General features: G+C 43.0%; 1 protein-coding gene across 1 annotated transcript; it reads right to left on the bottom strand.

The window, feature by feature from the left end:
• Window positions 1-501: 501 nt before the first annotated feature.
• LOC137335542 (nucleotide-binding oligomerization domain-containing protein 1-like) lies at window positions 502-26720 on the bottom strand. Its single transcript, XM_068000865.1, has 11 exons — window positions 26500-26720; window positions 21665-21839; window positions 17675-19484; window positions 17079-17162; window positions 13908-13991; window positions 13717-13800; window positions 11596-11679; window positions 8637-8720; window positions 6410-6493; window positions 4521-4604; window positions 502-2294 (listed from the first exon to the last, which is right to left on the bottom strand). Exons 1-11 carry the CDS (start codon window positions 26683-26685, stop codon window positions 2225-2227), a joined length of 2829 nt encoding a protein of 942 aa, XP_067856966.1. The 5' UTR covers window positions 26686-26720; the 3' UTR covers window positions 502-2224.
• Between the last annotated feature and the right edge of the window lie 1020 nt (window positions 26721-27740).

The following is a 27740-nucleotide window of genomic DNA, read 5'->3' as shown; positions in this document are numbered from 1 at the left end:
GGAATTGCCAGAGGATCAATACAAACACTAGCAACTGATCCTTGATTTTAACACTGGTACCCCACAGTTGATGATAGTCACTATGATTTGATCTACTCCATCTTCACTTTTTCAGTCTTGTTCATGTCCTGCACTATGTGCCTTGGCCCTTCTCCTTTTAAAATGCAAAATAATATGCTCGTACACTGCAAACAAGCACATATTCTAGAAGTTGTCTGCAATAAAGTATTGTTAGCAATAAGATACTGCATTTTCTACTGATTGCCCTTGATCTAAAATAATTGGAAGGAATCTTACAACACCAGGTTATATATCAGGTGACGAAGGGGATAATCTCCGAAAGCTTGTGATTTTAAAATAAAATTGTTGGACTATAACCTGGTGTAAGATTCCTTACATTTGTCCACCCCAGTCCATCACCGGCATCTCCACATCATAAAATAATTGGAACAGCTAATATAAATCTGTGTCACGAATATTAAAATGTATACTATAGTACCATTTTATCATCAGTTTTCATTTTATTAAATATATAATAGACCATATAAAGTTGCATATTATATCTAGTACATCCAAACCATATTGTCAATATGTGCCAGAGTACAAAGATGTTTTATATGTTATGTACTGGGTAAATCACTCTCAAAATTCTATTATTGAAAAGAAAGAACTCTTATTTATATAGCGCCTTTTCAGGATGTCCCAAAGCACTTTACAGCCAATTAAGTACTTTTGAAGTGTAGTCAATGTTGTAATGTGGGAATGATTCATATTAAGAATCTATATGTGGTAAGCTAAGCATCTGAGCTATAAATGGTCCTTCAGAAATTCAATGTTAATACAATGAGTGATTTGAGCTGGTTTTACCTGCGAGTGGAATACACAGAGATAATTAAGGTATGAGGTTAAAATTTGCACTTTCTTGCTGATTTTTTTTTATCTCCACTTTTCTGTTGACTCATTAACAGGCCTGTCCTTGTTCAGTTTGGTGATGGTACGGTTTGCAATAAAACCGGTTGTTATGTCATCTATTTGTTAAAATGATACGTGGCTCTTTCTTTGCTTCATCTTCTCCAGTAGCAGAGATGGCGTCCCTCAAAATATTTCCAAATATGTTAGCTAATGATTGATTAGTTGGCAGTTAATTCCTAGTTGGGATTTCACTAAATGTTGAAAGCTAAACACAGGAACATTAGGAACACGAGTAGGCCATTCAGCCCCTCAAGCCTCTTTTGCCATTCAGTCAGATCATGGCTGATCTGCACCTTAACTCCATTCTGGTACATCTATGCTGTAGCCCTTCCAAACATGTTATAATGGTCCTCAGTTTTAGATGTGTCAGTCCAATGGTGGTATAAATGAGCTCTTGAGAGTTAATGGTCTAGTTTTACTGCAATGGGAATCAGGTGTGAAGCCAGTTCAGGGACAATGTCTGGTGTCCTTCCACCTTCATGTCAGTTGCAATTATACTGCAACTGCTGCAAAGGAAACTATTAAAAGTTCCGAGGTACTCCACAGACTTTTTAACCTTTGTCCTTTAAGTTTTTTAAATTAACACAAGAAACTTATTCAGCACTTTGTTGGTGAGCAAAGATCTGCACGCTTAGTCACAGAGTTCTACTGGGCCTGACTGGAGCCCAATGCAGAGCAGACTGTATAGGTCAGTGCAGCCCTGATCTGAAGCAGTGCTTGTCTCAAATTAGAACCCACTAAAGCAAGGCAAGGAAATCATCTACTTTAGGGAATGTTTGAAAACAATAAAAAAGAAAGAAAGGCACTTGCATTTATATAGCTCCTTTCATAAACTCAATGTCCCAAAGTGCTTTACAGTCAATGAAGTACTTTTGATGTGTAGTCACTGTTGTAATGTAGGAAACACGGCAGCTAATTTGCACACAGCAAGATCCCACAAACAGTAATGAAATAAATGACCACATCATCTGTTTTAGGTATTGGTTGAGGGATAAATGTTGGCCAGGACACCGGGAAGAAATCCCCGTCGTTCTTCGAAATAGTGCCATGTGATATTTTACGTCCATCTGAGAGGGCAGATAGGGCCTCTGTTTAACATCTCATCCAAAAGACGGCATCTCCGACTGTGCAGCACTCCCTCAGTATTGCACTGGGAGTGTTAGCCTGGATTATGTACTCTAGTTCTGGTGTGGCTACCACTGAACCAAGACCGATCCTTAGTGCTGCAAACAGTGACAGTTCCGGGAGCGGCCTAGATGACGATGCGTTTGTCTTTCACAAGCTGCAAAGCATCTTCTGGCGGAATTCGATTATCCTTTAGGCTGAAAAAGAAACAACAGATTACGCAAGTGGCATTTATTACTTTTCTCATAGACCAAAAGTGCCAGGAACTAGATTTACTTCCCTCATGAAGCATTTTTAAAAATCTAATAAAACGATGAAAAATATCCCAACACTGGTAACGAACAACCATACACAAGATAATGTAGTGACTGATTGTCACATTTATACTGGCTCCCAGGGCACTTGGATCCTTAAGGGTTCTGCACCAGATCCAACCAAAGCTGATTCTGCAAACCACCGGAGATCACGGATCTGACCAAATCCAGTCTACGGCCAGTCTGCACTGCTTCTACTCTCAATTGTAGACTGGTGCATGCAGGAAGATTTGCAAACTGAAAGCACAAATAGGCCAATGTTCTGTTGGGGCAAGGGAGTAAAGGAACACTGCAGAATATGATGTGTTGATCTTTGTGAATCGAGGTGCCTCTCCCCCTGTTGGTATTGAGGTGCGACAGTTCCAATCACCTCAACCACTGACTGATCAGACAGCTCCAGCCTCAGCAACCAGCAAAGCATCACATCATTATTAGGATCGCCGACCCTCCGCATTGTCCTGGAGTCTCCAGGAATTGAAGATTAATCTCACTGCAGCAAGCAACCCAGGAGAAAAATCATCAAAATAAAACTCTGCTTTTTTTCCCATTTTCTCCATAACTTTACCTCCACACACCTCCATAACTTTACCAGAAGTGTGACGGAAATCCCATCTCCTTTGGTTCTAGCCTGAAGTATCACCAATTCCTCTAAAGCTGAGTGACAGATCAGAAACGGTTGATCTTGGAACACAGCTTCCCGAGTCCCACTCATTGGTGCCTCCTTGCTATCTCCCTTCCCTCCACCCCAGTAATTTTTTAATATTGTTTTAAAAGCCAAAAAATGTTTTATTGTATTAGATTATCTCAATAGAATGTAACACCAGGTTTCAAAGTGAAAGTTATATATCTGCATAGAAAAGCTATCTCATCGTCGTTCAGTATAGTGAGATTGAGAAATGTGTCACAGGAGAAGTGCTCATAATAGATTGTATGTAGAATTCCTGAGCTCATCCAATGGATCAGTTAGTAAAGGAAGTGGGTGACTGATCTATAGAGACCAGAAGGTCCCAGGTTCAATTCCCAGTCTGTGCTGCTTTCAAAGGAACATTGGAATTGCTAGATGAAAAAAGACCAAGGTCCATCTAGTTCACCTTTGACCATCCTGGTAGTCACATGATACAATGATAATGGAGTTGTTGACTAGTCGTAGCAATCAATCTCTATCAATTAGTCTACAACAGACCCAGACATGAGGTAAACTCCCAGTGGTGGACAGCTTTGGGAACCAGAGGTCCAAAGTCACCTGTTCCTCCCAAGCATGTTACACTTACCACGTCGTCTTCATATACTGTATCCAAAATATTATTTTCTGAAAGAAATCCATCTTATATATTCACATTCTTTCCTGGGAGAACAGTGTGGAGTAGTGGAAGGATTTGCAGGCTGATTAGCAGTCTGCAACGTGAACATACCTTCCATAGCTGTAACCATCTTTACACCAGCCAATAGGGGAGTTTCTCCTCTACAGCAGTGGGTTTTATAGGCTCCCACAACCCATACGATGAAGGTGGGGGGGGGGCACCCAAACCCACACCCACCGGACACAAGAATCTCACTGGATGTCAGCCCAGAATTCAGAGTCGGAGCTCCGGTCTCCACCCACCTGGACTGTCTGGATTAGGGATCAAACCCTGCACCCTCTGACTCAGAGGTGGGAATGCTACCACTGAACCAAAGGCTCGGTCAGGCTATGTTAAATTAGGTGATTCAGTCGGGGTAGCAGTGGGGACGCTACAACTGGCGTCAGTGCCACTGAGCTGGGGAGGCAGTTCTTCCTCCTAATCTTGATGCAATAACCTGGGTTAGGAAAGGACCAGTGTGTGGACACTGGGAGGAGGCCAGGATATCTGGCTTGGCATTGATACCTGCCTCTGATTACATAGCCTGCCGACATTCACTGAATAGGTTGACATATAAAGACTGTTGATGGGGTACTGGGTAGGTGCCTGAAGGGTCTGTATAGCTTCAAGAGAAAGGGGAGAAACCTGGTTAAATAACCTAGAATTGCCAGCTGCCTGACCTTGTGACTTGATTAAAATTCAGTATCAAGTGGATTCCACTGAACGCTCACTAACGCGACAGAAATGCTGATTGAGATTTTTGCCTTACCAGATCTCATCTATGGCGTTGTTTTCTCTGAGCGAGTTGAGGAGATACGTAGCTCCATGGGTTGTTATCTTGTTTTCAATCAACCTGCAAAAATTCAATCACATTCTTGGCGATTTGCCCTGCGACCACACCCGCACACTAGATACAATGCCACCTCCTGCAAACCGACTGAATGTGCAGGGCTGGGGCGCATTGAGACTGAACTACTGAGCGTAGAAATGCAATAGAATTTCAAACTCAGTAGAACATCACTAATCCAAACTGGTTCAGATTGAGCATAGATCAGCCTAAGGATTAATCACTCAGAATCTGATCTTTACGATACTGATGGCTGCTTAGGAAAATATTGTGAACAGCTGTTGTAAGTTTTGTTTGGAGAGTGTTAAATACGTTGGCCTAGAAATTGGGCCGCAACCATTTCTGGGCACGAGCGATGGCGCGACGGGGGGGGGGGGGGGGGGCGGTGATGTGAGGGTAAATTCGCGCACCCCCGTGTTTGAATGGTGAGGCCCGAAGCTCTCCAGATATTGGGCCTCCCTGTCTTCTAATAATAACAACACATATTCCAAACCCATCTGAACGTGTGCTCAAAACTGGATCATTTCAAAGAAGAGAACACTTTGGAGCTAACATTGAGCTTTTGCTATTTTGTAAAATGTTCTTGAATTGAAGGTAAGTTGGGGAGAAAAGCACAACGGAATTAATTTCCAATCTACACATTATTTTCTGGTTCTACATCCGGAATATATGCTAAAATTATTCTTAACTTAGTGTTCTGTATGATTGCAACAGAATGATAGGTGTACCTGAAGAACAGGAACAGTGCTAGTCCCAACCTATTCCAATGCCTTCCATTGGTGATATCACACAGTATAATGTGGGGGTTGGGAGGGAGCAGGATTGGGAGTTCGGATATAAATTTCTTCCCAAGATGAGGCCCCAATCTCAATTGGACCATCAAGGGTTGGCAACAAGCAGGAACTTCCACATAAAAATGGGGGGAAACCGCTCTCAACGATCTCTTGTTAACCATTTAACAGACATGTAGGTAGGTACCTGGACCCAGTGGAAGCTGCTATGCGACATGGGGGATTGTTCTGAATTTACCGCCCTCACGCTACAGGGAAGATTTGGCACTGGCGATAACGCCAGAATAACTGAATTCGAAATCCTCGTTCCTTTAGAGTTCCTGCCACAGTCTTGCACCAGCCTCTCTCTGCAACCCATAACTCAGGTTACATCCGCCACTCTGCCATTGCTGGAAGCACCATCAGCCATCTTGCTCCCCTTCTCGGAGCTCTCCTAAACCCATTCACTTTTCTCCATCATCTCTCCATATCTTAAATCCTTTTCAAAACTTACCTCTTCGGTCACCTCTCCTTACTCTTTCCCCAACTCTCACTTGTTATCTGACTCCCCTTCACCACCACTTTGTGAAGTCCCTTGGGATATTTTGTCATTTTTAAAAGGTGATATCTAAGTGCAAGTGGTTCAAAAGTCAAAAACACAATCTTAAAGCAACTGAGCATGTGCAATCCTCCATAGGTGCAGTCGCTCAAAGGTTGCATTTGCACCTTTAGGGTCATGGTGTGGACATTCCCCAACGTGAGGGGAGGGGTCAGAAGGCCAGCAATATGCAAACACCATTTCTGTTCTGCATGGGTGGCCTGAGTGCTCCACCTACTCACAGCTGGGACCAAGTGGCAGTCTGGTGGCTGTTTGCACTTCGTCTCTGGAGCCAAGCAACCAAAATAAAGAAATCTTGAGACGTTCCTTTACAGTGGTGCACGGCGCCTGATTTATTCTACAGCTTCAGCCTCTGGCAACAGTACTGTGACATGAAAAGAGTGCAAGTCCCCCATCGGGGAGGGGTGTCTATTAAATATTACCATAACTTTTCCAGAGATGAGTTAACTCTCAGCATTTCTCCAAAACTTTCAGCTGCTTCATCATCCAAATTGTTTTGTGTCAACCTGCAAGAGGGAAAATAAATCACAGTATTGCAAATCCAAAGTATGTGTTCCTGATGGGAATATCTCTTCACGACAACAACAACAACTTGCATTTATATAGCATCTTTAACGTAGTAAAACATCCCAAGGCGCTTTACAGGAACGTAATCAAACAAAATTTGACACCGATCCACATAAGGAGATATTAAGACTGGCCAGTGTAGGTCAGCGAACACAGGGGTGATGGGTGATTGTTTCGAGTTAGGATACAGGCAGCAGATGAGCTGAGGCAGGGGCGGAGACGGGCGACAGAGGTGGAAGTGGCAGTCTTGGTGATGGAGCAGATATGGAGTCGGAAGCTCATCTCAGGGTCAAATAGGATGCCAATATTGCGAACGGTCTGGTTCAGCCTCAGACAGTGGCCAGGGAGAGGGATGGAGTCGGTGGCTAGGGAATGGAGTTTGCAGCAGGGACCAAAGACAATGGCTTCGGTCTTCCCAATATTTAGTTGGAGGAAATTTTTGCTCATTGGACAAGCAGTGTGACAAATCAGAGACAGTGGAGGGGTCGAGGGAGGTGGTGGTGAGATAGAGCTGGGTGTCGTCAGTGTACATGTGAACATTGTGTTTTCGGATGATGTCGCCAAGGGGCAGCATGTAGATAAGAAATGGGAGAGGGCCAAGGATAGATCCATGGGGAACTCCAGAGGTAACGGTGCGGGAGCGGGAGGAGAAACCATTGCAGGTGATTCTCTGGCTACGACTGGATAGATAGGAATGGAACCAGGCGAGCGCAGTCCCACCCAGCTGGACGACGGAGGAGAGGTGTTGGAGGAGCATGGTGTGGTCAACCGTGTCAAAGGCTGCAGACAGGTCGAGAAGGATGAGGAGGGATAGTTTACCCTGGTCACAGTCACATAGGATGTCATTTGTGACTTTGATAAGGGCTGTTTCAGTGTTGTGGCAGGGGCGGAAACCTGATTGGAGGGATTCAAACATGGTGTTGCAGAAAAGGTGGGCATGGATTTGGGAGGCGACAACACCTTCAAGGACTTGGAAAGGAAAGGAGGATTGGAGATGGGGCGGTTGTTTGCAAGGACAGAGGGGTCAAGGGTGGATTTTTTGAGGGGGGGGAATGACAGCAGGTTTGAAGAGGAGGGGGACAATACCTGAGGTGAGGGTACCATTAGCAATATCAGCTAACATGGGGGCCAGGAAGGGAAGTTGGGTGGTCAGTAGTTTACTGGGAATAGGGTTGAGGGAGCGGAAGGTGAGTCTCATGGTCAAGGTGAGCTTGGAGAGGCATGAGGGGAGATAGGAGAGAAACTAGAGAAAGATGTGAGTTCAGGGCTAGGATGGGTGGGGGACCGTAGGGGAAGTTTGGCTTGGTGGACTAGGGGAAGGGAGGGAAGCAGCAGAGACAGTTGGGCGGATGGTCTCAATCTTAGTGACAAAGAAGTCCACGAGCTCCTCATGTTTGTTGTTGGAGGTGAGGGTGGAGGGGAGAGGGGTTTAAGTGGAGAAGAGAAGCGGGTGGGGGTGGTGATCCTGGAATTGTGAGCAGTTCCTAGGTTCATAACTATTCCATGTCCAATTTGGCATGGAGGTGATTTGTAATAAACAATTTTTGAAAAATGTAGTAAATTGTCATAAATCCAGAGCAATAATCACTACTTATAAACACAGTGATATAAGTTAGTAATACAAGATATTTCTTTAAACTTGGTAGTCACTGGTTACAATCCAGTTTTCACTCTAAATCCACACGTGTCACTACATTGAACATGGATTAAGGTTAATTTATGCATTTAAACCTTGTCCTTAACTTTGCAGCAACGTGACTGGGTTCTTACTAAAAAGAATGTTTTAAATTAAAAAAAATATGTTAGTATGTTTCTTATAAAATGTCACCTTAATTTAATTTAATTCTATGGAAGCTGAATATTCTTAAATATCAAATAAACATATTAAAACTAATTTCCATTAAACTTGTAATTCTGACCAACTGCTATTAACATTTGACTTTTACTCAATTATTTTTGGAACAAGTGAACAGAAAAGTACATTTTTCCCTTAGTGATTGTTTTTAGTTTGATGTTGGAATTGCCTTCAGTGTTCAACTATCAATCAGCATGCTGAGCATCTGTCTAAATGCCTGTGTATACCAGAGTATCTTCAGTGAGCTGTTCTTGCAGAGTGCCTTGGCCAGGTGCTTGCTGCCTTCTGATGAGATCTGGTTTGCTGCAAGGCTGGGAAAATATGGAAACAAGTGATTGATTTTCTTTTGCAGTGAATCTATGCCTTGACTGTGACTTAGAAAGGTTTTAGAATTCAAGGAATAAAACAAAAACAACAGCTTGCTTTTATACAGCACCTTTAACATAGTAAAACATCGCAAGGCACTTCGCAGGAGCGTTATCAGACAAAAAATTGACATTGAGTCACATAAAAAGATATTAGGACACAGAGCTTGGTCAAAGAGGTAGATTTTAAGGAGTGACTTAAAGGAGGAGAGGTACAGAAGTGGAGAGATTTACGGAGGGAATTGCAGAGCTTTGGGCCTAAGCAGCTGAAGGCACGGCAGCCAACAGTGGAGCGATGAGAATCATGGATGCGCAAGAGGCCAGACTTGGAGGAGCGCAGAGATCTCGGAGGGTTGCAGGGCTGGAGGAGGTTACAGAGATAGGGAGGGGTGAGACCATGGAGGGATTTGAACACAAGGGTGAGAATTTAAAATCGAGGCGTTGCCGGACCGGGAACCAATGTAGGTCAGCGAGCACAGGGGTGATGGATGAATGGGACTTGGTGCGAGTTAGGATATGGGCAGCAGAGTCTTGGATGAGCTGAAGTTTACAGAAGGAGGATGGTTGGAGGCCAGCCAGGAGAGCATTGGAATAGCATTGAAAACATGAACTGTAAACTTAAAGTTGTTGTAACTGAATCCAGCTGCTGAAAATTCAATGGAAATAGGGTAAAGAAAAAATGAGACATCCTTTGTGATATGTGAAGCAATTGAAGCAATACTTGACAGGGATAGAAATAAATACTGATCTTCTAGGTCCAGAGACGCAACTAAATGCTTCTGGTTTTTGTTTCGGTTAGAGTTAAAATCCTTTTTATGGCACTTGTATTTTCTTCCCTTGCTCTTTCTAATGGTCTCCCTGCAACATGAACCACTGCAGCTGAGAGAGGTGGCTGGACGGCCTACTCTTAGGTCTCCACCAATGTTAATTTGGAACCAACCACAGAGGGAGATCCCCAAGAGCTGAGTTGACTCTTTGTGATTTTCCCTCCTTCCCATGGAATGCCAATTGAGATCAAGAGTGAGGCATTATTTTAGTCATTTCTACCCAGCATCACCCCATGAAGTATTTCTGGTTATAAATGGTGTAAGTCATTCATGATGCGAGGATATATTTTCTTCCATTTACCCTTTTTAAGAGAGCCTTCTCATCGTTTAATATTGACTGGTAAAGTTCTTTTTTTCCCATACATGTCTTTTGGTGGAAAAGTAACTGGACGTGAAGATGTAGAATTAAGCTTTTTGTCACGGCACATTTTTTTCCTTTTTTATTCGTTTATGGGTTGTGGGCGTTGCTGGCAAGGGCTGCATTTATTGCCCATCCCTAATTGCTCTTGAGAAGGTGGTGGTAAGCCGCCTTCTTGAACCACTGCAGTCCGTGTGGTGAAGGTTCTCCCACAGTGCTGTTAGGAAGGGAGTTCCAGGATTTTGACCCAGCAATGATCAAGGAACAGCGATATATTTCCAAGTCGGGATGGTTTGTGACTTGGAGGGGAACGTGCAGGTGGTGTTGTTCCCATGTGCCTGCTGCCCTTGTCCTTCTAGGTGGTAGAGGTTGCGGGTTTGGGAGGTGCTGTCGAAGAAGCCTTGGCGAGCTGCTGCAGTGCATCCTGTGGATGGTACACACTACAGCCACGGTGCGCCGGTGGTGAAGGGAGTGAATGTTTAAGGTGGTGGATGGGGTGCCAATCAAGCAGTCTGCTTTGTCCTGGATGGTGTCGAGCTTCTTGAGTGTTGTTGGAGCTGCACTCATCCAGGCAAGTGGAGAATATTCCATTACACTCCTGACTTGTGCCTTGTAGATGGTGGAAAGGCTTTGGGGAGTCAGAAGGTGAGTCACTCACCGCAGAATACCCAGCCTCTGACCTGCTGTTGTAACTACAGTATTTATGTGGCTGAACCAGTTAAGTTTCTGGTCAACGGTGACCCCCAGGATGTTGATGGTGGTGGATTTGGTGATGGTAATGCCGTTGAATTTCAAGGGGAGGTGGTTAGACTCTCTCTTATTGGAGATGGTCATTGCCTGGCACTTGTCTGGCGCGAATGTTACTTGCCACTTATTAGCCCAAGCCTGGATGTTGTCCAGGTCTTGCTGCATGCAGGCACGGACTGCTTCATTATCTGAGGGGTTGTGAATGGAACTGAACACTGTGCAATCATCAGCGAACATCCCCATTTCTGACTTTATGATGGAGGGAAGGTCATTGATGAAGCAGCTGAAGATGGTTGGGCCTAGGACACTGCCCTGAGGAACTCCTGAGCAATGTCCTGGGGCTGAGATGATTGGCCTCCAACAACCACTACCATCTTCCTTTGTGCTAGGTATGACTCCGACCACTGGAGAGTTTTCCCCCTGATTCCCATTGACTTCAATTTTACTAGGGCTCCTTGGTGCCACACTCGGTCAAATGCAGCCTTGATGTCAAGGGCAGTCACTCTCACCTCACCTCTGGAATTCAGCTCTTCTGTCCATGTTTGGACCAAAGCTGTAATGAGGTCTGGAGCCGTGTGGTCCTGGCGGAACCCAAACTGATCATCGGTGAGCAGCTTATTGGTGAGTAAGTGCCGCTTGATAGCACTGTCGACGACACCTTCCATCACTTTGCTGATGATTGAGAGTAGACTGATGGGGCGGTAATTGGCCGGATTGGATTTGTCCTGCTTTTTTTTGTGGACAAGACATACCTGGGCAATTTTCCACATTGTCGGGTAGACGCCAGTGTTGTAGCTGTACTGGAACAGTTCGGCTAGAGGCGTAAATGCCTCTTCTAACATTCAGGAAGTTGTGCACACAAATGCCACATGATAATCAACTTAGTTACCTCAGATTCTTCAGACTGTGGTGATTTTTTAACGCTTCTGCAAAGGCTTCTGCACCTCGGTCTCCTAACTGATTTCCCCAGAACCTGTCAATCATTAAAACTTAAATTACTTTGGTGAATTGTTTGAGATTTACAAACCGTAATTAAGACAAAGAAGAAAGATTTTTTTTAAAAAGAGATGAGAAACATATACTGTGATAAAGGTGTTCAATACAGTTGGATTGTTCACTGGTTTTCATGGCAAAAGAAAGATTTATAGAACACCTTTCACATCCTCAAGGCATCCAAGATCACTTCACTGCCTACGAATTACTTTTTGAGGTGAAGTCATTGTTACAATGTAGGCAAATGTGGCAACCAATTTGCACACAGCAAGCTCTCACAAACAGAAATTAAATGAATGACCAGCTAAACTGTTTTGGTGGTGCTGGTTGAAGGATGTCCAGGACAATATGCTTGCTGTTTTTCATATAGTGTTATGGGATTGTTTATATCCACCTGAGCAGGGAGAGCTTCAATTCAACATTTCATCTGAAAGACAGCACCTCCAACAGTGCAGCATTCCCTCAGTACTCCACTGGCAGTGTCAGCCTAGATTATGTGCTCAAGTCTATGGAGTGGGGCTTGAACCCATGACCTTTGGACACCAAGGTAAGAGTGATACCACAGGGCCAAGCTGATACTTGACATGTACAGTGCTGGATTCTCATTCACAAGGCTTGGTTTCTGATCTTAGCCTCGGCTGATGTTAAAAGCCGGCCAGTCTCCAGCAATCTGCTCCTCAGCTGAGCCTGCTAGGTGGTACATCCTGTGACCGTAGAATGCTTCTTATGTTCGGCTGGGAAGGGAAGGCAAAGATTAATCAATGATCGGAAGATCTAGTCAGCACTGTGGAGTAAGAAATTGACTGATGGGAAATAATATTGAGGCCGGGTTTGGCTTACATTGTTCCTATTCTCTGACTCAGAGGATGGTGTGGAGTGCGAAAGGAGAGCAGGAAGAAGATAAGGGAAGAGGATAGGGAAATCAAAGAGAAGATGACCAATTTTCCCATGCTCTCTTGCTTTGACAAAGTGTACATCTGAAGAATCCAGCAAGAGCACAGTTTTCTATTGATATCGCTAGCAGAAAACCACCTATATCTCAGCACTGTTAGAAAAGAATTTGGAGAGTAGAAATTCATTAAGACTCCACTGAATGAATTTCAGGATTACCAATATTAGATTTGAGATTAAAAAAAAGTGGACAAACAAATTGGAGCAGTAGGATGTTATGCCTGGGAGATCTTTAGCATGGCTTCTAAATAGTAGTTATTAAATATGTTGGTGTTGAGTAGTGGATGGCAATGAGGACTGAATTAATCTTATTATTATTATTACACTGAGATGCTGCCAAGCTATCTTCCTTTATCCAGAGTCTAATTAGAATGGCAACTGTCTAGTGGTTATTTGCTGTAGGACTAAATCCAACACTCTCAGCTACCATGTGGAAAACCCCATCCCATTTCAAGAGGAGCTATTAACAAGCTTGGGCATTTGCTCCATCCCACAGAAGCAAAATCAGACAATCACAGAGTAGCTTTCACAGCGACAGGCGAGTTGACAGCTCAAAAGATCCAGCTGTCCTACCTGCTCTACAGGAACGAGAGTTAGTGACGGGAAAAGGAGGAGGCGGGGAATTCCCTTTTTAATCGACTATTCCACAGGTAGAGAAAAAGGATCAGTCAAACCATATCAACATGGGAACACATTCGATTTGTTTTTAAATCTTAACCAGTCAAGCGCCCTACCTGTCAAGTTTGATAGGTCTCTGCAATACCCAGCTGAAGTCATTAATTATGTATGAATGAGTTTTAGTCTCCTGTCTTTCATAGGCTTCTTCTAACAGGAGTCTCCGTATGGTAAAAAATAACACAGATTTCTATTATATGATAATCAGTTTAGTCATTCACTGCCATAATAAGGATCTGCTCAGGGAAAATATAATGTTCTACCAATATTTCAGAATTAGTAGCTTTGCAACATTTTGGTGTTAATATTTTGATAGCCTTGAGTTACTATAAATTTCAGCACCCCCCCCCCCCCCCCCGCCCATGTTAGTGTACTCTGATATCCGACTTACCCAATGTCTTCCACAGTTCTACTTTTCTGGATTGCTTTAGCTAGGTAAGTTCCCCCTTCATGGGTAATCATGTTTGCTCCCATCCTGTTTGAACATCATGTCTTGTTAGGCATAATATGAATAATTCTACAGTTGTCTTAAAAGTGTTTACGGATGATCAATAACTTGTAACCACAATAGAAGTGACTTACTTCAATTGAACAAGACTGGGACAACCTTCGATCAGCTCAGCAACATCCCTGGCACCAACATCACTTATGCGATTCTTGTAAAGTCTGAAATGGAGTAGAAGCAATTGAACTTTAGCCGTTCAAAAAACAAATGTGAAACTAACACATCGTGAGGCCATTATAGGCCATCTTTGTTCATCCAACCAGAAGAACTCTATAGTCCTCCCCACTGCAGCATCTAATTGTTTCTTAAATGATTCCAGAGGTTTCATAGAATTATGCAGCACAGAAGAAAGACATTCACCCCTTCGTGTCTGTGCTGGCTCTTTGAAAGAGCTGTTAAATTAGTCCCACTCCCCTGCTCTTTCCCCATCGCCCTGCAAATTTTTATTTTTCAAGTATTTATCCAATTCCCCTTTGAAAGCTACTATTGAATCAGCTTCTACCACCCTTTCAGGCAGTGCATTCCACATCATAACAACTCGCTGCGTAAAAACATTTCTCTACCTCTCCCCTTTGGTTCGTTTGCCAATTATCTTAAATCTGTGCCCTCTGGTTACCGACCCACCGGCCAGTGGAAACAGTCTCTCCTTATTTACTCTATCAAAACCCCTCATTATTTTGAACACCTTTATCAAATCTCCCCTTAACCTTCTCTGCTGTAAGGAGAACAATCCCAGCTTCTCTAGTCTCTCCACATAACTGAAGTCCCTCATCCTAGGCTTTGGCCTCCCACACTCTATCTGCAGTCCAGACCGTGCGCTAATCACTCTTTGCACGTGGAAGAACTTTTCTGACATCATTCTGCCAAAAATTGCCATCATCTGTACCATGTGAAAACAAACCATTGTAAAGAATTATCATTGAATGCAAAGTTACTTTGTTGTTTAACTCTTTAACTACTGTTGGATTTCCTCTTCTCATGAAAATGCAGACTCCTGCTGGGATAGAGTTCCACAGTTGCCGACAGCCCTTCCATACTTTCCCCAAGTGGCTCTTCTTCATGTTTGAGCCTTGTCAGTCAATGTGAGCAGATTAAGTGACCATTGGACATTGTAGCTGAGCTTAATCTTGTCTCCCTGGGTCGCTCTCCCACGAGCTGCTCCTAGATCACTGCCAGTGACTCTCTTAAACCAACTGCTGGAAGGTGTTTCAGTCCTTGATTGAGGGGGAATATACTGTCTCGATTTTCTTTCCACCCCTGTGCGGAACTGTCTACCTTTTGCTCATTGCCTCTCCCTGGCAACAAGGCTGAGATCAGGAACTCGTGGTGCGGGAGGTTATACATGTGAGCCTGTATCTCACCAGTTTGACACACCAACAGTGATAACAACTTGCATTTATATAGCGCCTTTAATGTAGGAAAACGTCCCAAGGCGCTTCACAGGAGCGTAATCAGACAAAGATTGACACCGAGCCAAAGAAGGAGATATTAGGACAGGTGACCAAAAGCTCAGTCAAAGGGGTAGGTTTTAAGGAGCGTCTTAAAGGGGGATAGAGAGGAGAGAGAGGAGGAGAGGTTTAGGGAGGGAATTCCAAAGGTTAGGGCCTAGATGGCTGAAGTCACGGCTGCCAATGGTGGGATGAAGGATGTGGGGGATGTGCAAGAGGCCAGAGCTGGAACGCCATGTTAGAACATTAGTGTACAGTATCATCGTGTTAACTCTGACACAGTAAGCTTCTTTTTAACAAATGTTCAAGTTTATTATTAAATAAAAGCATAGTCATGTTAATAAAGAATACATTTTGCACATGGACAAAGGTGCATGTGGAGAAAAGGTGGGTAAATGGAGTTGAGATACAGATCAAGCAGGATCTAATAGAATTTTTAGAACAATCTCAAGGGCCCGAATGGTCTATTCTTGTTCCTATGCTTTAGCAGAGGGCAACTCTAAAACAGAATGAAATATGAACTGTTAGATGAAAAAAGACCAAGGTCCATCTAGTTCTCCTTCTACCATCCTGGTAGTCACCTGATACAACAATAATGAAGTTGTTGACTAATCATAGCAATCAATCTCGATCAATTAGTCTACAACAGACCCAGACATGGGGATGGGGAAAGCCCCCAACAGTGGAGAGCTTTGGGAACCATAACTTCAAATTCACCTGTTTCTCTCAAACATACCACAGTTAGCATAATTCATGTTTCAGATTATGCTATATCCCAAATTATTATTTTCTGAAAGACATCTGTCTAATTTTCACTTGAATGAATCAATACTTCCTGCCTCCCTGGACCTAAATCTGAGATAGAACCTTGGTCAGACCACACTTGCAGTATTGTGCACAGTTTTGGTCTCCATATATCAAGGCACTGGGGAAGGTGCAAAAAAGATTTACAAGGATGAAACCATAACTGAGGGATTATACCTATCAGGAAAGATTGAACAGGCTGGGGCTCTTTTCTCTAGGAAAGAGAAGATTGAGGGGTGACCTGATAAAGATCTTTAAAGTTCTGAAGAGGTTTGATAGAGTAGACGCAGAGAAGATGTTTCCACTTGTGGGGAAGACCAGAACTAGGGGTCATAAATATAAGATAGTCACTAATAAATCCAATAAGGAATTCAGGAGAAACTTCTTTACACAGAGACTGGAACTCATTACCACATGGAGTAGTTGAGGCGAATAGCATAGATGCATTTAAGGGGAAGCTAGATAAACATATGAGGGAAAAAGGAATAGAAGAATATGCCAATAGGGTTAGATGAAGGAGGGTGGGAGGAGGCGCATAAACACCGGCATAGACCGGTTGGGCCGAATGGCCTGTTTCTGTGAAGTAAATTCCATGTAATACTATGTAATTCAAGCAAGCTGCTCCTAGTCTAGGAGAATGTTTATTTAAATCCAAGTGCAGGGCAACATTAACACCCACCAACAGGTGAACCATTACATGCTTTCTCTTTCTGTTTAAATTATATATTTTTTAATAGATGAGGCATAAACTGTTAGATGAGGCATTCCTATCTTGGCACTCCACCTGCCTGACCCTATGGCAGTGCGGTATCTTCCACCTAAACCACAGAGCAGCTGTGCGACCAGAAGGAATGAAGTATCGACATGAGCTGTACATGAGAGGGGTGGAGGAGCTAGGAAGAGGAAAAGGAAAAACAGGACAGAGAAGAAATACAATCAAGTTTAAAAAAAAATTGGAATATACCACGCAGGCATACTGGGATCATGCACTCTCACCCGAGCGATCTGATCTGCTGGTGCTTTTTGAGTTCTTCTACCAAGATGTGCACTCCGTGATCTGTGATCTGATTCACGCTCAATCTGTATTGGTTAAAAAAATGTTAGAAACAGATTAATTTATCAATAAATATTGTTCCAAACAAGGATGCAATTTCAGAGACACAGATTTGTTCAACAAATCAAGGCATAATAAGATAAATTACCAGATAAACTTTTTAATGATGTTGGTTGAATAAATAAATAAATGTTAGCCAGGAAACTGGGGCGATCTCCCCTGCTCTTTGAAATAGTGCCATTGGATCCTTTACGTCCACCTGAGAGGGCAGACGGGCCTTGGTTTAATGTCTTATCTGATAGGTGGTCCCTCCTACTCCCTCATCCCTCAGTACTGCACTGAAGTGTCAGCCTAGATCAGGTGCTCAAGTCTCTGGAGTGGGGCTCAAACCCAAGACCTTCTGACTCAGGGATTCTCAACTGAGCCAAGGCTAACACCTGAAGGAAAAGCATAATGCAGTCGGACAAGGGTGAATCCCATTGTTCTACTGGAAGCACCTCAATTCCAGACGACACCAATATCTGGTGACAAAGCTTACCTGAGGACCGTGAGCTGACTGAAACAGGAGACCAGTTGCTCGACTCCATAATCATTGATGTTGTTGTTGTCCATCTCCAGTGCCAGGGGCCTCTGGATGTGGCGCAAGATAAAGGCGAGAGCACTACAGTCAGCGGAGGAGACGTTGGAATAGTTCAGCTTTATGTAATCGGCACAGATACCTTTGGCTGCCAGTTTGGCTTCTGCTGCACTCTGCATTTCGAATATGCACCTTATCAGCCATATGAAACGTGGTAGGACGTGAACCTTGCAGCCATCCTCAAGGTACGAGCGAGGGAGACTTTGCAAGTGCGCTTTGATGCAGCTGATCAGGTAGGACGTCAATGCTGACTGCTTTTCCTTAACGGTTGCAGGAGAGGCGAGATTTAGCAACAGATCAATATTCCTGTTGGACAACAAGCCACAAAGGAACAGCAAGGTAAACTGCAGATGTTCGCTGAATGGCTTGAGGACATTTGAGGAGGACTGCCTCATCGGGCTCAACAAAGCTAAAAATAAATCACTAAGTTTGTTGGTTGACGGTGTTGGTACATTACCATGGTTGAATAGTGTGAGAAAGTCCCGTGAATTGATCTCATCATCTAGAGCTAATGAAAAAGCAGTGAAAAATGTTTGGAGTGTTAAGTGAAGATATTCATAAGTCGATTGATTCCCACATCCATCATAATGGCCTACAGTTTTGATGAAGCCCAGCTGTAAGTCCTCGTCCCAAATCTTTGCTGCTGTAATTTTGTCGTGGCTGAATATAAAATTGCTGTTTTCAATGCCTTTTTGGGCTAGCTTACCAATCCGCATTAGAGCTTCCTTTTTTGTTGTGAACATGTTTATCTGGCTTCTGGCATTTTTCCTATTTAGATTGGCCCGAGAAGAGCGGTTTAGGAAGACCTCAATCATGACCAGGTAAACGTCAGTCAGCGTAACGGAATGTGACAACCGCTGGGAACTACCTGTGGACTGAAAGTGTTCGTAGCATTTAAATATAATCCAGCAAAACAATGGCACTGAACACAGACTGCACAGGTGAGGGTTCGCCTCCAGCTGGGTTAAAACCAAGCTTTGATGGGCCTTGTTTTTGAAGAATTTCTTCAAATACCGCAGCAAATGGTCCTTGGAAAAGCCCTTCAGCGTCACTCTCTTTCTCACCATTCTCAGCGGTAGGTCTGTGCCAGTTCTTGCTGTCAATAATATTTTGGAACCTTTAAGTAACTTTCCATGAAGAAGGTTCATCAACAGGGCCACAGGATGCGTGGGGTCAAAGGGTGAAGAGATGTCAGGGATATCATTAGGGTCACAGTCCACATTAATTTCATCAAACCCATCCAGTGTGAAGAGAACAGAGTCAGGATGTTGCCGGATGTAACTGAATATTTCATCAGCATCTTTGTCAGGGTAACAGTTGTACCTGAACAGTAGATCCTTGAGTGAGATCTTGTCTTCCTCCTTAAAGCTATTGAATATTCGGCATCTGAATTTGAAGAAGAATTTAACATCAGCGCACAGCTCTCCCTTGGACCACAAGTTCTGAAGTCTCTGGAGCAGTATGGTCTTACCAACCCCAGCGTCACCAGTTACAAACACTGTTTCTGCATTGTCATTGATGACGCCAGTGTCACCGAACAAATCCTCCAATTGGGAGATGCTTCCTTTGATTTCATTGACCGCATTGAGTAATTCCATAATAGTCTCAGTGTACATGTCATCGAACGGAGTATCTTCCTTTTGGACATATGATGAAGTGAACCTTGTATCTCGAAGCAATTCAAGTCGGAGCTTTTCAGTGTACTGGCAAACTGAAAGACATGCACAATACATTAGTGACAGGCTTTGCAACTAGTATATCAATGACGTAATTGTAGAAAGGTTTGTTTTAGTCATTACTTCCCCTGGTGTTTGCATGAGCTTAAATAAGATCTTTGCAATCATGAGAGGAAAATATATATACTGTAATCCAAAGCAGAGTGTATAATCTTATCAGTTTTGCTTTAATGTACTAGAATGGCAGGTCGTATATTAATAAGCCTCTGATTTTTTATATAAACTTTGTACAGTGGTTTGTTCTAAATATAACTCGGATTGCTAACAGCACAGCCTAAACTTGATCAGGTTAATAGAATGTCTTCTACTCCTGGATCTTGATGAGTTGGGGAATTGGGGTCATGACTGGCAAATTATGTTTAATTTGGAGAAGTGCATTGTTATGCGTGGACAAATGCTCAACATACATACACCCTTCAGGGAAAAGCATTAAAGCTGGTGGAGAAAGAAAGAGATCTGGATGATCTAGTGCACAGATCTCTAAAGGTTCATGAGCAATGCCATGAAGCGATAGCTAGAGCAAATAGGGTGTTGGGGTCCATTTATAGGACAATTAACAAAGCATGCTATTTTCTCCATGTACAAGATCTTGGTCAGGCTTCATTTGGAATATTGTGTCCAGTTGCTTACAAATTTTCCACTGCATTTTCTTTCCTGGCAACAAACCAAGTTTCCTCACTTGATGGGTAATATTGAGGCTTTGGAAAGGGTGCAGAGGAGGGCCACTAGATTGATTCCCAGCTTAAAGCATCTTAGTTACCAAGATAGGCTAAAAAAGCTGGGACTCTACACTTTAGAAACCCGTAGACTTAGGGATGATCTGATTGAGGTTTACAAGATGATGAAAGGAATAGATTGTGTTTCAGTTGACATTTTGTTCCAGGTTAGAGAGGGCCAGGGGTCACAATTTTAAGTTGTATGAGGCCAGATCGAGGTTAGATATCAGGAGGTGGTTCTTTTCCCAGAGAGTAGAGAATCTCGAACAGGCCGCCGGCTCATACAGTGAACACCGATTCATTGAATTCCTTCAAGCGAGAGCTGGACCTGTTTCTGGCTGGGGCGGAGATCACCTCCTCCAAAAGGTACAAAATGTAATGCATAGAATTATCGGGGCCAGAGTGATCTCCTGGACTTGTTTCAATCACCAAAGGGGTCGGAGAGGAATTTCCCAGATTTTTCCCCCCAAATTGGCCTGGGTTTTTGTCTGTTTTTTCTCCTCTCCCAGGGGATTGCATGGTGTGGGGTGGGGAGTGTATATACTGTGATACACAAGGTATCACGATTGTGTGGGACAGGCTGGATGGACCAGAGGGTCATTTCCTGTCAGTCATTGTTCGTATGTTCGTACTTTGTTACACTTTGATATAAAGCTTTCTTTGAAAGTTCTGGGGATTTCCTTAGGGAATAACGAACAAGAAGTTGGCTATCTATCTGAGGTATTACCATGCCTGTGATTGGTTTCATGTGAGAAAAAGCAGAGCCCTAAAATAACCAATGTGGTTTTTAAAAAAAAAAAAAAATTGCTAAGGAGAGTGCAATGGTATCAAACAATCAAGCACTAATGCTGAGCCACATAGAGTGTGAAGGATTCAGATGTATCTCCCAGGGAGGTGCTTGCTAGAAGTTTTGGCATCTCTCTGCAGAGGATAGAAATATTGGATGGGGATTCCACCATATTGCTGCTCTTGGAGGTACTGTTGAAATAAGCATCGCGAGTTGCTGCAGTGCATCATGTAGATCGTACACACTGCATCCACAGTGAGCCAATGGTGGAGGGTGCGGATATTGAGTCCGGTGGTATTGCTCTGTTCTAAAATGCTATCGTTATTTTTATTATAAATAACTTTAAATCGTAACCATGAATAGAATTGGTATCTGCAATGTGACAGTCGCATTGGTTTTGAGGCAAATGTTTATATAGACGAGATATTCATCACTCTGATTGCGGTATTCCAGGGTTGCTACAATGCGGCAATCACTGGTTACAGTATTGATATCTGTCTTGCCGTGAGATAATGGACAATTGGCTCTCAGCCACAGTCACTGTCTGAATAATCACAATCAACAAGGTATTTGGTCATCGTTGAATTAATTCTTGGCCCTGGATCGTTTGATTAATGTGGGAGCCAAATGCATTTGCGAAACACCGACTCACCTGCATCTGTAATCAGCACTGGTTTATTCAGCAGGTGGTCTGATGGGCAGTAATGAATTTCTTTCAACCAAGGGTGAAAATCTGAGTAAACCTCTTTGGCGCAATGCAGGATATATACAAAGTACTCCGCACTTTCTTCTCCTTTAGCTGATATTATGTCCAGTATTTGACGAACCTGAAATATTTTTGAAGAAAAATTGCACAAGCAAGTTTTGAGCTGGATCACTTTTTTCTGCTGCACATGTTGGATCAATTCAATAAAGTTTTAGCCCCTGCAAAATAGTTTGTTTGTAACCTTAATGGATAAACATCAAATCCTAGATTAGACGCATTTGTATTACTAAAGGCCCTGGAAAGTAATCCTTTCAACAACCTAGTCTTGAACACCTGTCATCTTAGAGCACATGGGATTGGGGGGAATGTATTGTCATGGATTGAGAATTGGTTAACAGACAGAAAACAGAGAGTAGGAATAAATGGGTCTTTTTCAGGTTGGCAGACTGTGACTAGTGGGGTACTGCAGGGATCGGTGCTTGGGCCCCAGCTATTCACAATCTATATCGATGATTTGGATGAGGGGACCAAATTTAATATTTCTAAGTTTGCTGATGACACAAAGCTAGGCAGGAACGTAAGTTGTGAGGAGGATGCAAAGTGGCTTCAAGGGGATATAGACAGGCTAAGTGAGTGGGCAAGAACATGGCAGATGGAATATAATGTGGAAAAATGTGAAGTTATCCACTTTGGAAAAACAGAAATGCAGAGTATATTTTAAATGGTGAGAGATTGGGAAATGTTGATGTTCAAAGGGACCTGGGTGTCCTTGTACATAAGTCACTGAAAGCTAACATGCAGGTGCAGCAAGCAAATGGTACGTTGGCCTTTATTACAAGAGGATTTGAGTACAGATGTAAAGATGTCTTATTGCAATAATATAGGGCCTTGCTGAGACCGCACCTGAAGAATTGTGTACAATTTTGGTCTCCTTACCTAAGAAAGGATATACTTGCCTCAAAGGTTCACCAGTCTGATTCCTGGGATGGCAGGATTGTCGTGTGAGATTGGGTAGACTAGGCCTGTATTCTCTAGCGTTTAGAAGGATGAGAGGTGATCTCATTGAAACATACAAAATTCTTACAGGGCTAGACAGAGTAGATGCATGGAGGATGTTTCCCCTGACTGGGGAGTCTAGAACCAGAGGTCACAGTTTCAGAATAAGGGGTAGGCCATTTAGGACTGAGATGAGGAGAAATTTCTTCTCTCAGAGGGTGGTGAATCTTTGGAATTCTCTACCCCAGAGGGCTGTGGAGGCTCAGTCATTGAGTACATTCAAAACAGAGATCGATGGATTTCTAGATATTAAAGGCATCAAGGGATATGGGGATAGTGCAGGAAAATGGCGTTGAGGTAGAAGATCAGCCATGATCTTGTTGAATGGCGGAGCAGGATCAAGGGGCCGGATGGCCTACGCCTACTCCTATTTCTTATGTTCTTATGTTCTTATTGATCCTTCTCCAATCAACTTAACCACTATAGCTGGCACTAATCAATGCAAACTAGATAGGTAGCATGGATTTGTTAAGGGAAGGTCATGTCTGACTAACTTGATTGAATTTTTTGAGGCGGTAACAAGGAGGATCGATGACGGTAGTATATTTGATGTAGTCTACATGGATTTTAGCAAGGCTTTTGACAAGGTCCCACATGGCAGACTGTTCAAAAAAACAAAAGACCATGGATCCAAGGGAAAGTGGCAAGTTGCCTATTGGCAAGAAGCAAATGGTAATGGTTGATGGGTGTTTTTGTGACTGGAAGGCAGCTTCCAGTGGGGTTCTGCAGGGCTCAGGATTAGGTCCCTTGTTTTTTGTGGTATATATTAATGATTTAGATTTAAATGTAGGGGGCATGATTAAGAAGTTTGCAGATGATACAAAAATATACTGGCATGGATTGATAATTGGTTAACAGATGGATTGAGAATTGGTTAACAGAGGTTGAAAGCTGTAGACTGCAGGAAGATATCAATGGACTGGTCAGGTGGGCAGAAAAGAGGCAAATGGAAGTGTGAGGTAATGCTTTTGGGGAGGGCAAACAAGGCATAGTAGGATACTGAGAGGTGTAGAGAAAGAGAGGGACCTTGGAGTGCATGTTCACAGATTCCTGAAGGTAGCAGGAAAGGTAGATAAGGTGGTTAAGAAGGTATATGGAATACTTTCCTTTATTAGCTGAGGCATATAATATAAGAGCAGGGAGGTTATTCTAGAACTGTATAAAACCCCAGATAGGTCACAGCTATCAGACAGTTCTGGTCATCATATTACAGGAAAGATGTGATTGAACTGGACAGGGTGCAGTGATGTACAAGGATGTGCCAGGACTGGAGAATTTTAGCTATGAGGAAAGATTGGATAGGCTGAGGGGTAATTAAATTTAGGTGTATAAAATTATGAGGGGCCTAGAAAGAGTGGATAGGAAGGACCTATTTCCCTTAGCAGAGAGGTCAATAACCAGGGGGCATAGATTTAAAGTGATTGGTAGAAGGATTAGAAGGGAGCTGAGAAAAGTTTTTTTTACCCAGAGGGTGGTGGGGGTCTGGAACTCACTGCCTGAAAGGGTGGGAGAGGCAGAAACTTTCATCACATTTAAAAAGTACTTGGATATGCACTTGAAGTGCCGTAATCTACAAGGCTACGGACCAAGTGCTGGAAAGTGGGATAGGCTGGATAGCTCTATTTCGACCGGAAAGACACGATGGGCCGAATGGCCTCCTTGTGTGCTGTAAATTTTGTATGTTTCTAACAGCAAAACCCTATCATAGCAGCATCCAAAGATCTAACCTGCCATCAATCCATGCACCACGAAGTATCCAAAGGTGATAAGTACCTTTGAAGCAGTGAATGGGACCCAATGGTTGAAATAACCGCCTGTTAATATCAAAAGAAGTTGCCAATCAAACACATAATTGAATAAGTCACACGGGATATTTGTATTTGAATTGAATGACCCAGCTATTTGCCCCAACGGTAGCCTAACTAATTTCTGCGACAAATGTGTGAAGATAGCCTGGGATATGATTTCTCTGAGTGAAGCTGGTTTTTAATCCCTTATATACCAAGGTGGAATTCAGGAAGGATAAATCACAGACCAAAAAAAATGCTTCATTTCTGTTGTGTGCGTGTGCATGATTGTGTGAAGGTGGGATCATCTAAAATCTCAGACTATGAGCTGCTCAAAAACCAGCGCCTCAAAAGCATACCACGTTTGTGCACAAACCTCCTAGTATAGATTCTATTGCAAGTGGAACCAACAATGATTTCATTACACTCTGCACTGCCAACGCAATTCTCCAGTAAGCAAGAAACTTGATCCTCCTTTCCCAGGTTAGGTACCAGGAAGTATTTATTTTCACAGAGAGTCGTCAGCCTGCTGAACAGATTAAACGCTTGGCAAATACGGAGTCACTGCCATCCTTCAAGAGGGAGCTGGGCAGCTTCCTGAGAGTGGAAGAATCTCGAGTTATGGTACCTTGGTTATTGATGCGAGTTACCCCAGTTTCCTGGTTGCCATTGGGGGTCAGAGTGCAAATTTCCCAGAACTTTTCCTAAATTGGCCTAAGGTTTTTTTTAATGTTTATTTACTTTTCTGGGGGTCTGTGACTGGGAGAGAGCTTAAAGAAACATGAAGACTGCACCATGTCTGGATGGGGTGGGCTGGATGGTCCAGTTGATTTTTACCTCTTTTTTTTGTATGTTCCCCTCGTTTGCATTGTAGAGTGCGGGGTCAGTATTAATGTGACATCTGAAACCATGGCCCCACGCTGTCCTGTCTGTCCTTATGGAATAGAATATTATGTAACTCATAACTAATATTAGTTCCGAGTTACATGACTCACAGCTAACTGTTGGTTACTTGGGAACCTTGCAAAATCTAATTTCACAAGGTTGGTTTACTTAAAGAATAAGTGGGGATGCACACAACCCCTGCGGTGTGATGTCATTTGTTTTCCACACACACATTAAGTTAAGTTCAATGGCTCAAAGGTTTTAAAGGCACCTAATCATATTTTGCAGACTAACTTGCTGATTTGGCTACACAAAATGTTTCTGTGACATAATGGGAGTGTCCTCGCCTTTTCTCTTCCTGTAGGTTCTTTCCAGAAGGAGATGGCAGGAAGGACCAAGTGGCAGTAGGTTTCATCGAGCACCCACCCTGTCCTCAGCACCAACATAGCCACAAGCAGCACAAAGAATTTCAGGAGTGAGTTTGAGCAAGTTGTGCTGGGTGAATCACAATTCCCAAGGGAGGAAGTTAGGAGCTCAGTAAATCATAGGGTTGTGAAATTTATGTACTGTGTCTACCTGAACAATGAAACACAGACAGTGGTACATTACGGGATTTTGTCCTTGCAAACTTGGGTTGTGCCTTGAGAGAGCATCTGGAACTGTATAACACTAGGATGAAGTACTAGTGGCTAAGGGTCTATTACTGGTGTTGGATATGGTAGGAGTAACTCAGGAGATGAATTAGAGTATCACACAAGAAGTGTATTGCACACAGTAAAACCCAGTTGGCTTAAGCACTATTTTTGCTACAATGGTAAACAATTTTACAACACCAAGTTATAGTCCAGCAATTTTATTTTATTTTAAAATAAAATTGCTGGACTATAACTTGGTGTTGTAAAATTGTTTACAATTGTCAACCCCAGTCCATCACCGGCATCTCCACATCTTTGCTACAATGAATATGCTAAATGAACTGAGTGACTATACAAATTTCTAAATCCAGGCCGCTCACTAAAGGTATATGACCTGTAATTTATTGGCTGGATGTACCTTTTCATGTTGAGTTGTACTCTGCTGTATAAACTCTGTATCTTCCGGCGTGAAGTATCCAGACTGTAGCAGGTTATCCAGGATGCAGTCAGTGTTTTTAATTCCATTCACTAACTCCACCCGATGCACCGTGAGGAGATCATGGTAAGAGGCAACCTGTTGTTCATGGGCTGCTGTCTGCTCCATAGTAAAGTCACGTCTTGGTGAAGTTCAAATTCTGCTTTCCTAAAGGAAGCAAACACTAGGATGGTCAGTAATATTACTTTAAACTAGTGAATTGCTCACAGTCAGTTGATGGATACAAGTCCTTTTCATATACAAAATGGTGATGGAGTTGGGAGAGAGACTTCAGAATCTGACTCCACAGAGCCATCTAGTAGCAGGAGCCTGCAACTACATTGTGATATTTGACACAGAAAAATTTAATGGGAATTGTCAATGTGGCAATTTACAATGGTGAATTCTGTCATGTCTAAAATATCATGTAAGGAATCTTACAACACCAGGTTATAGTCCAACAGTTTTATTTGAAAATCACAAGCTTTCGGAGGCTTTCTCCTTCGTCGGGTGAGTGTGGGATTCCATGGAAGGTACCGCATATATAGTCAGAAAACAATGCCTGGTGATTACAGATAATCTTTCCAACTGCCCGTTGTCAAGGCAATCAAAGGAGTTGAATAGTGTTCAGACAGAGAGACATTACAGGGGCTTCTGAATATACAAACGGTCAGAACCCAAAGACAGAGAGAGAGAGAGAGAGAGAGAGAAACATCCGAAAGGAAGAGAAAGAGAGAGAATGATCAGTTGTATTAAAAACAGATAATTTTTTTTCGCTGGTGGGGTTACGTGTAGCATGACATGAACAGCCTCAACCGGGATCTTGGGTTCATGTCACGCTACATGTAACCCCACCAGCGAAAAAAAGTTATCTGTTTTTAATACAACTGATCATTCTCTCTCTTTCTCTTCCTTTCGGATGTTTCTCTCTCTCTCTCTCTCTGTCTTTGGGTTCTGACCGTTTGTATATTTAGTAGCCCTGTATGTAATGTCTCTTTGTCTGAACACTATTCGACTCCTTTGATTGCCTTGACAACGGGCAGTTGGAAAGATTATCTGTAATCACCAGGCATTGTTCTCTGACTATATATGCGGTACCTTCCATGGAATCCCACACTCACCCGATGAAGGAGAAAGCCTCCGAAAGCTTGTGATTTTCAAATAAAACTGTTGGACTATAACCT

Source organism: Heptranchias perlo, chromosome 2 (assembly GCF_035084215.1).
Source record: "Heptranchias perlo isolate sHepPer1 chromosome 2, sHepPer1.hap1, whole genome shotgun sequence".
NCBI classification, from domain to species: Eukaryota; Metazoa; Chordata; class Chondrichthyes; order Hexanchiformes; family Hexanchidae; genus Heptranchias; species Heptranchias perlo.
The sequence above is the reverse complement of the archived record's forward strand: the minus strand, read 5'-3'. Positions and strand labels throughout refer to the sequence as shown.

Excerpts from the sequence above, each read along its gene's own strand:
- LOC137335542 (XM_068000865.1), bottom strand. The coding sequence starts at position 26,685 with ATGGAGCAGACAGCAGCCCATGAACAACAGGTTGCCTCTTACCATGAT. Across the intron at positions 8,721-11,595 it reads CACAGTCTGAAGAATCTGAG|CCTTGCAGCAAACCAGATCT; the intron begins GTAACTAAGTTG and ends ATATTTTCCCAG. Across the intron at positions 2,295-4,520 it reads AACGCCATAGATGAGATCTG|CCTAAAGGATAATCGAATTC; the intron begins GTAAGGCAAAAA and ends TTTCTTTTTCAG.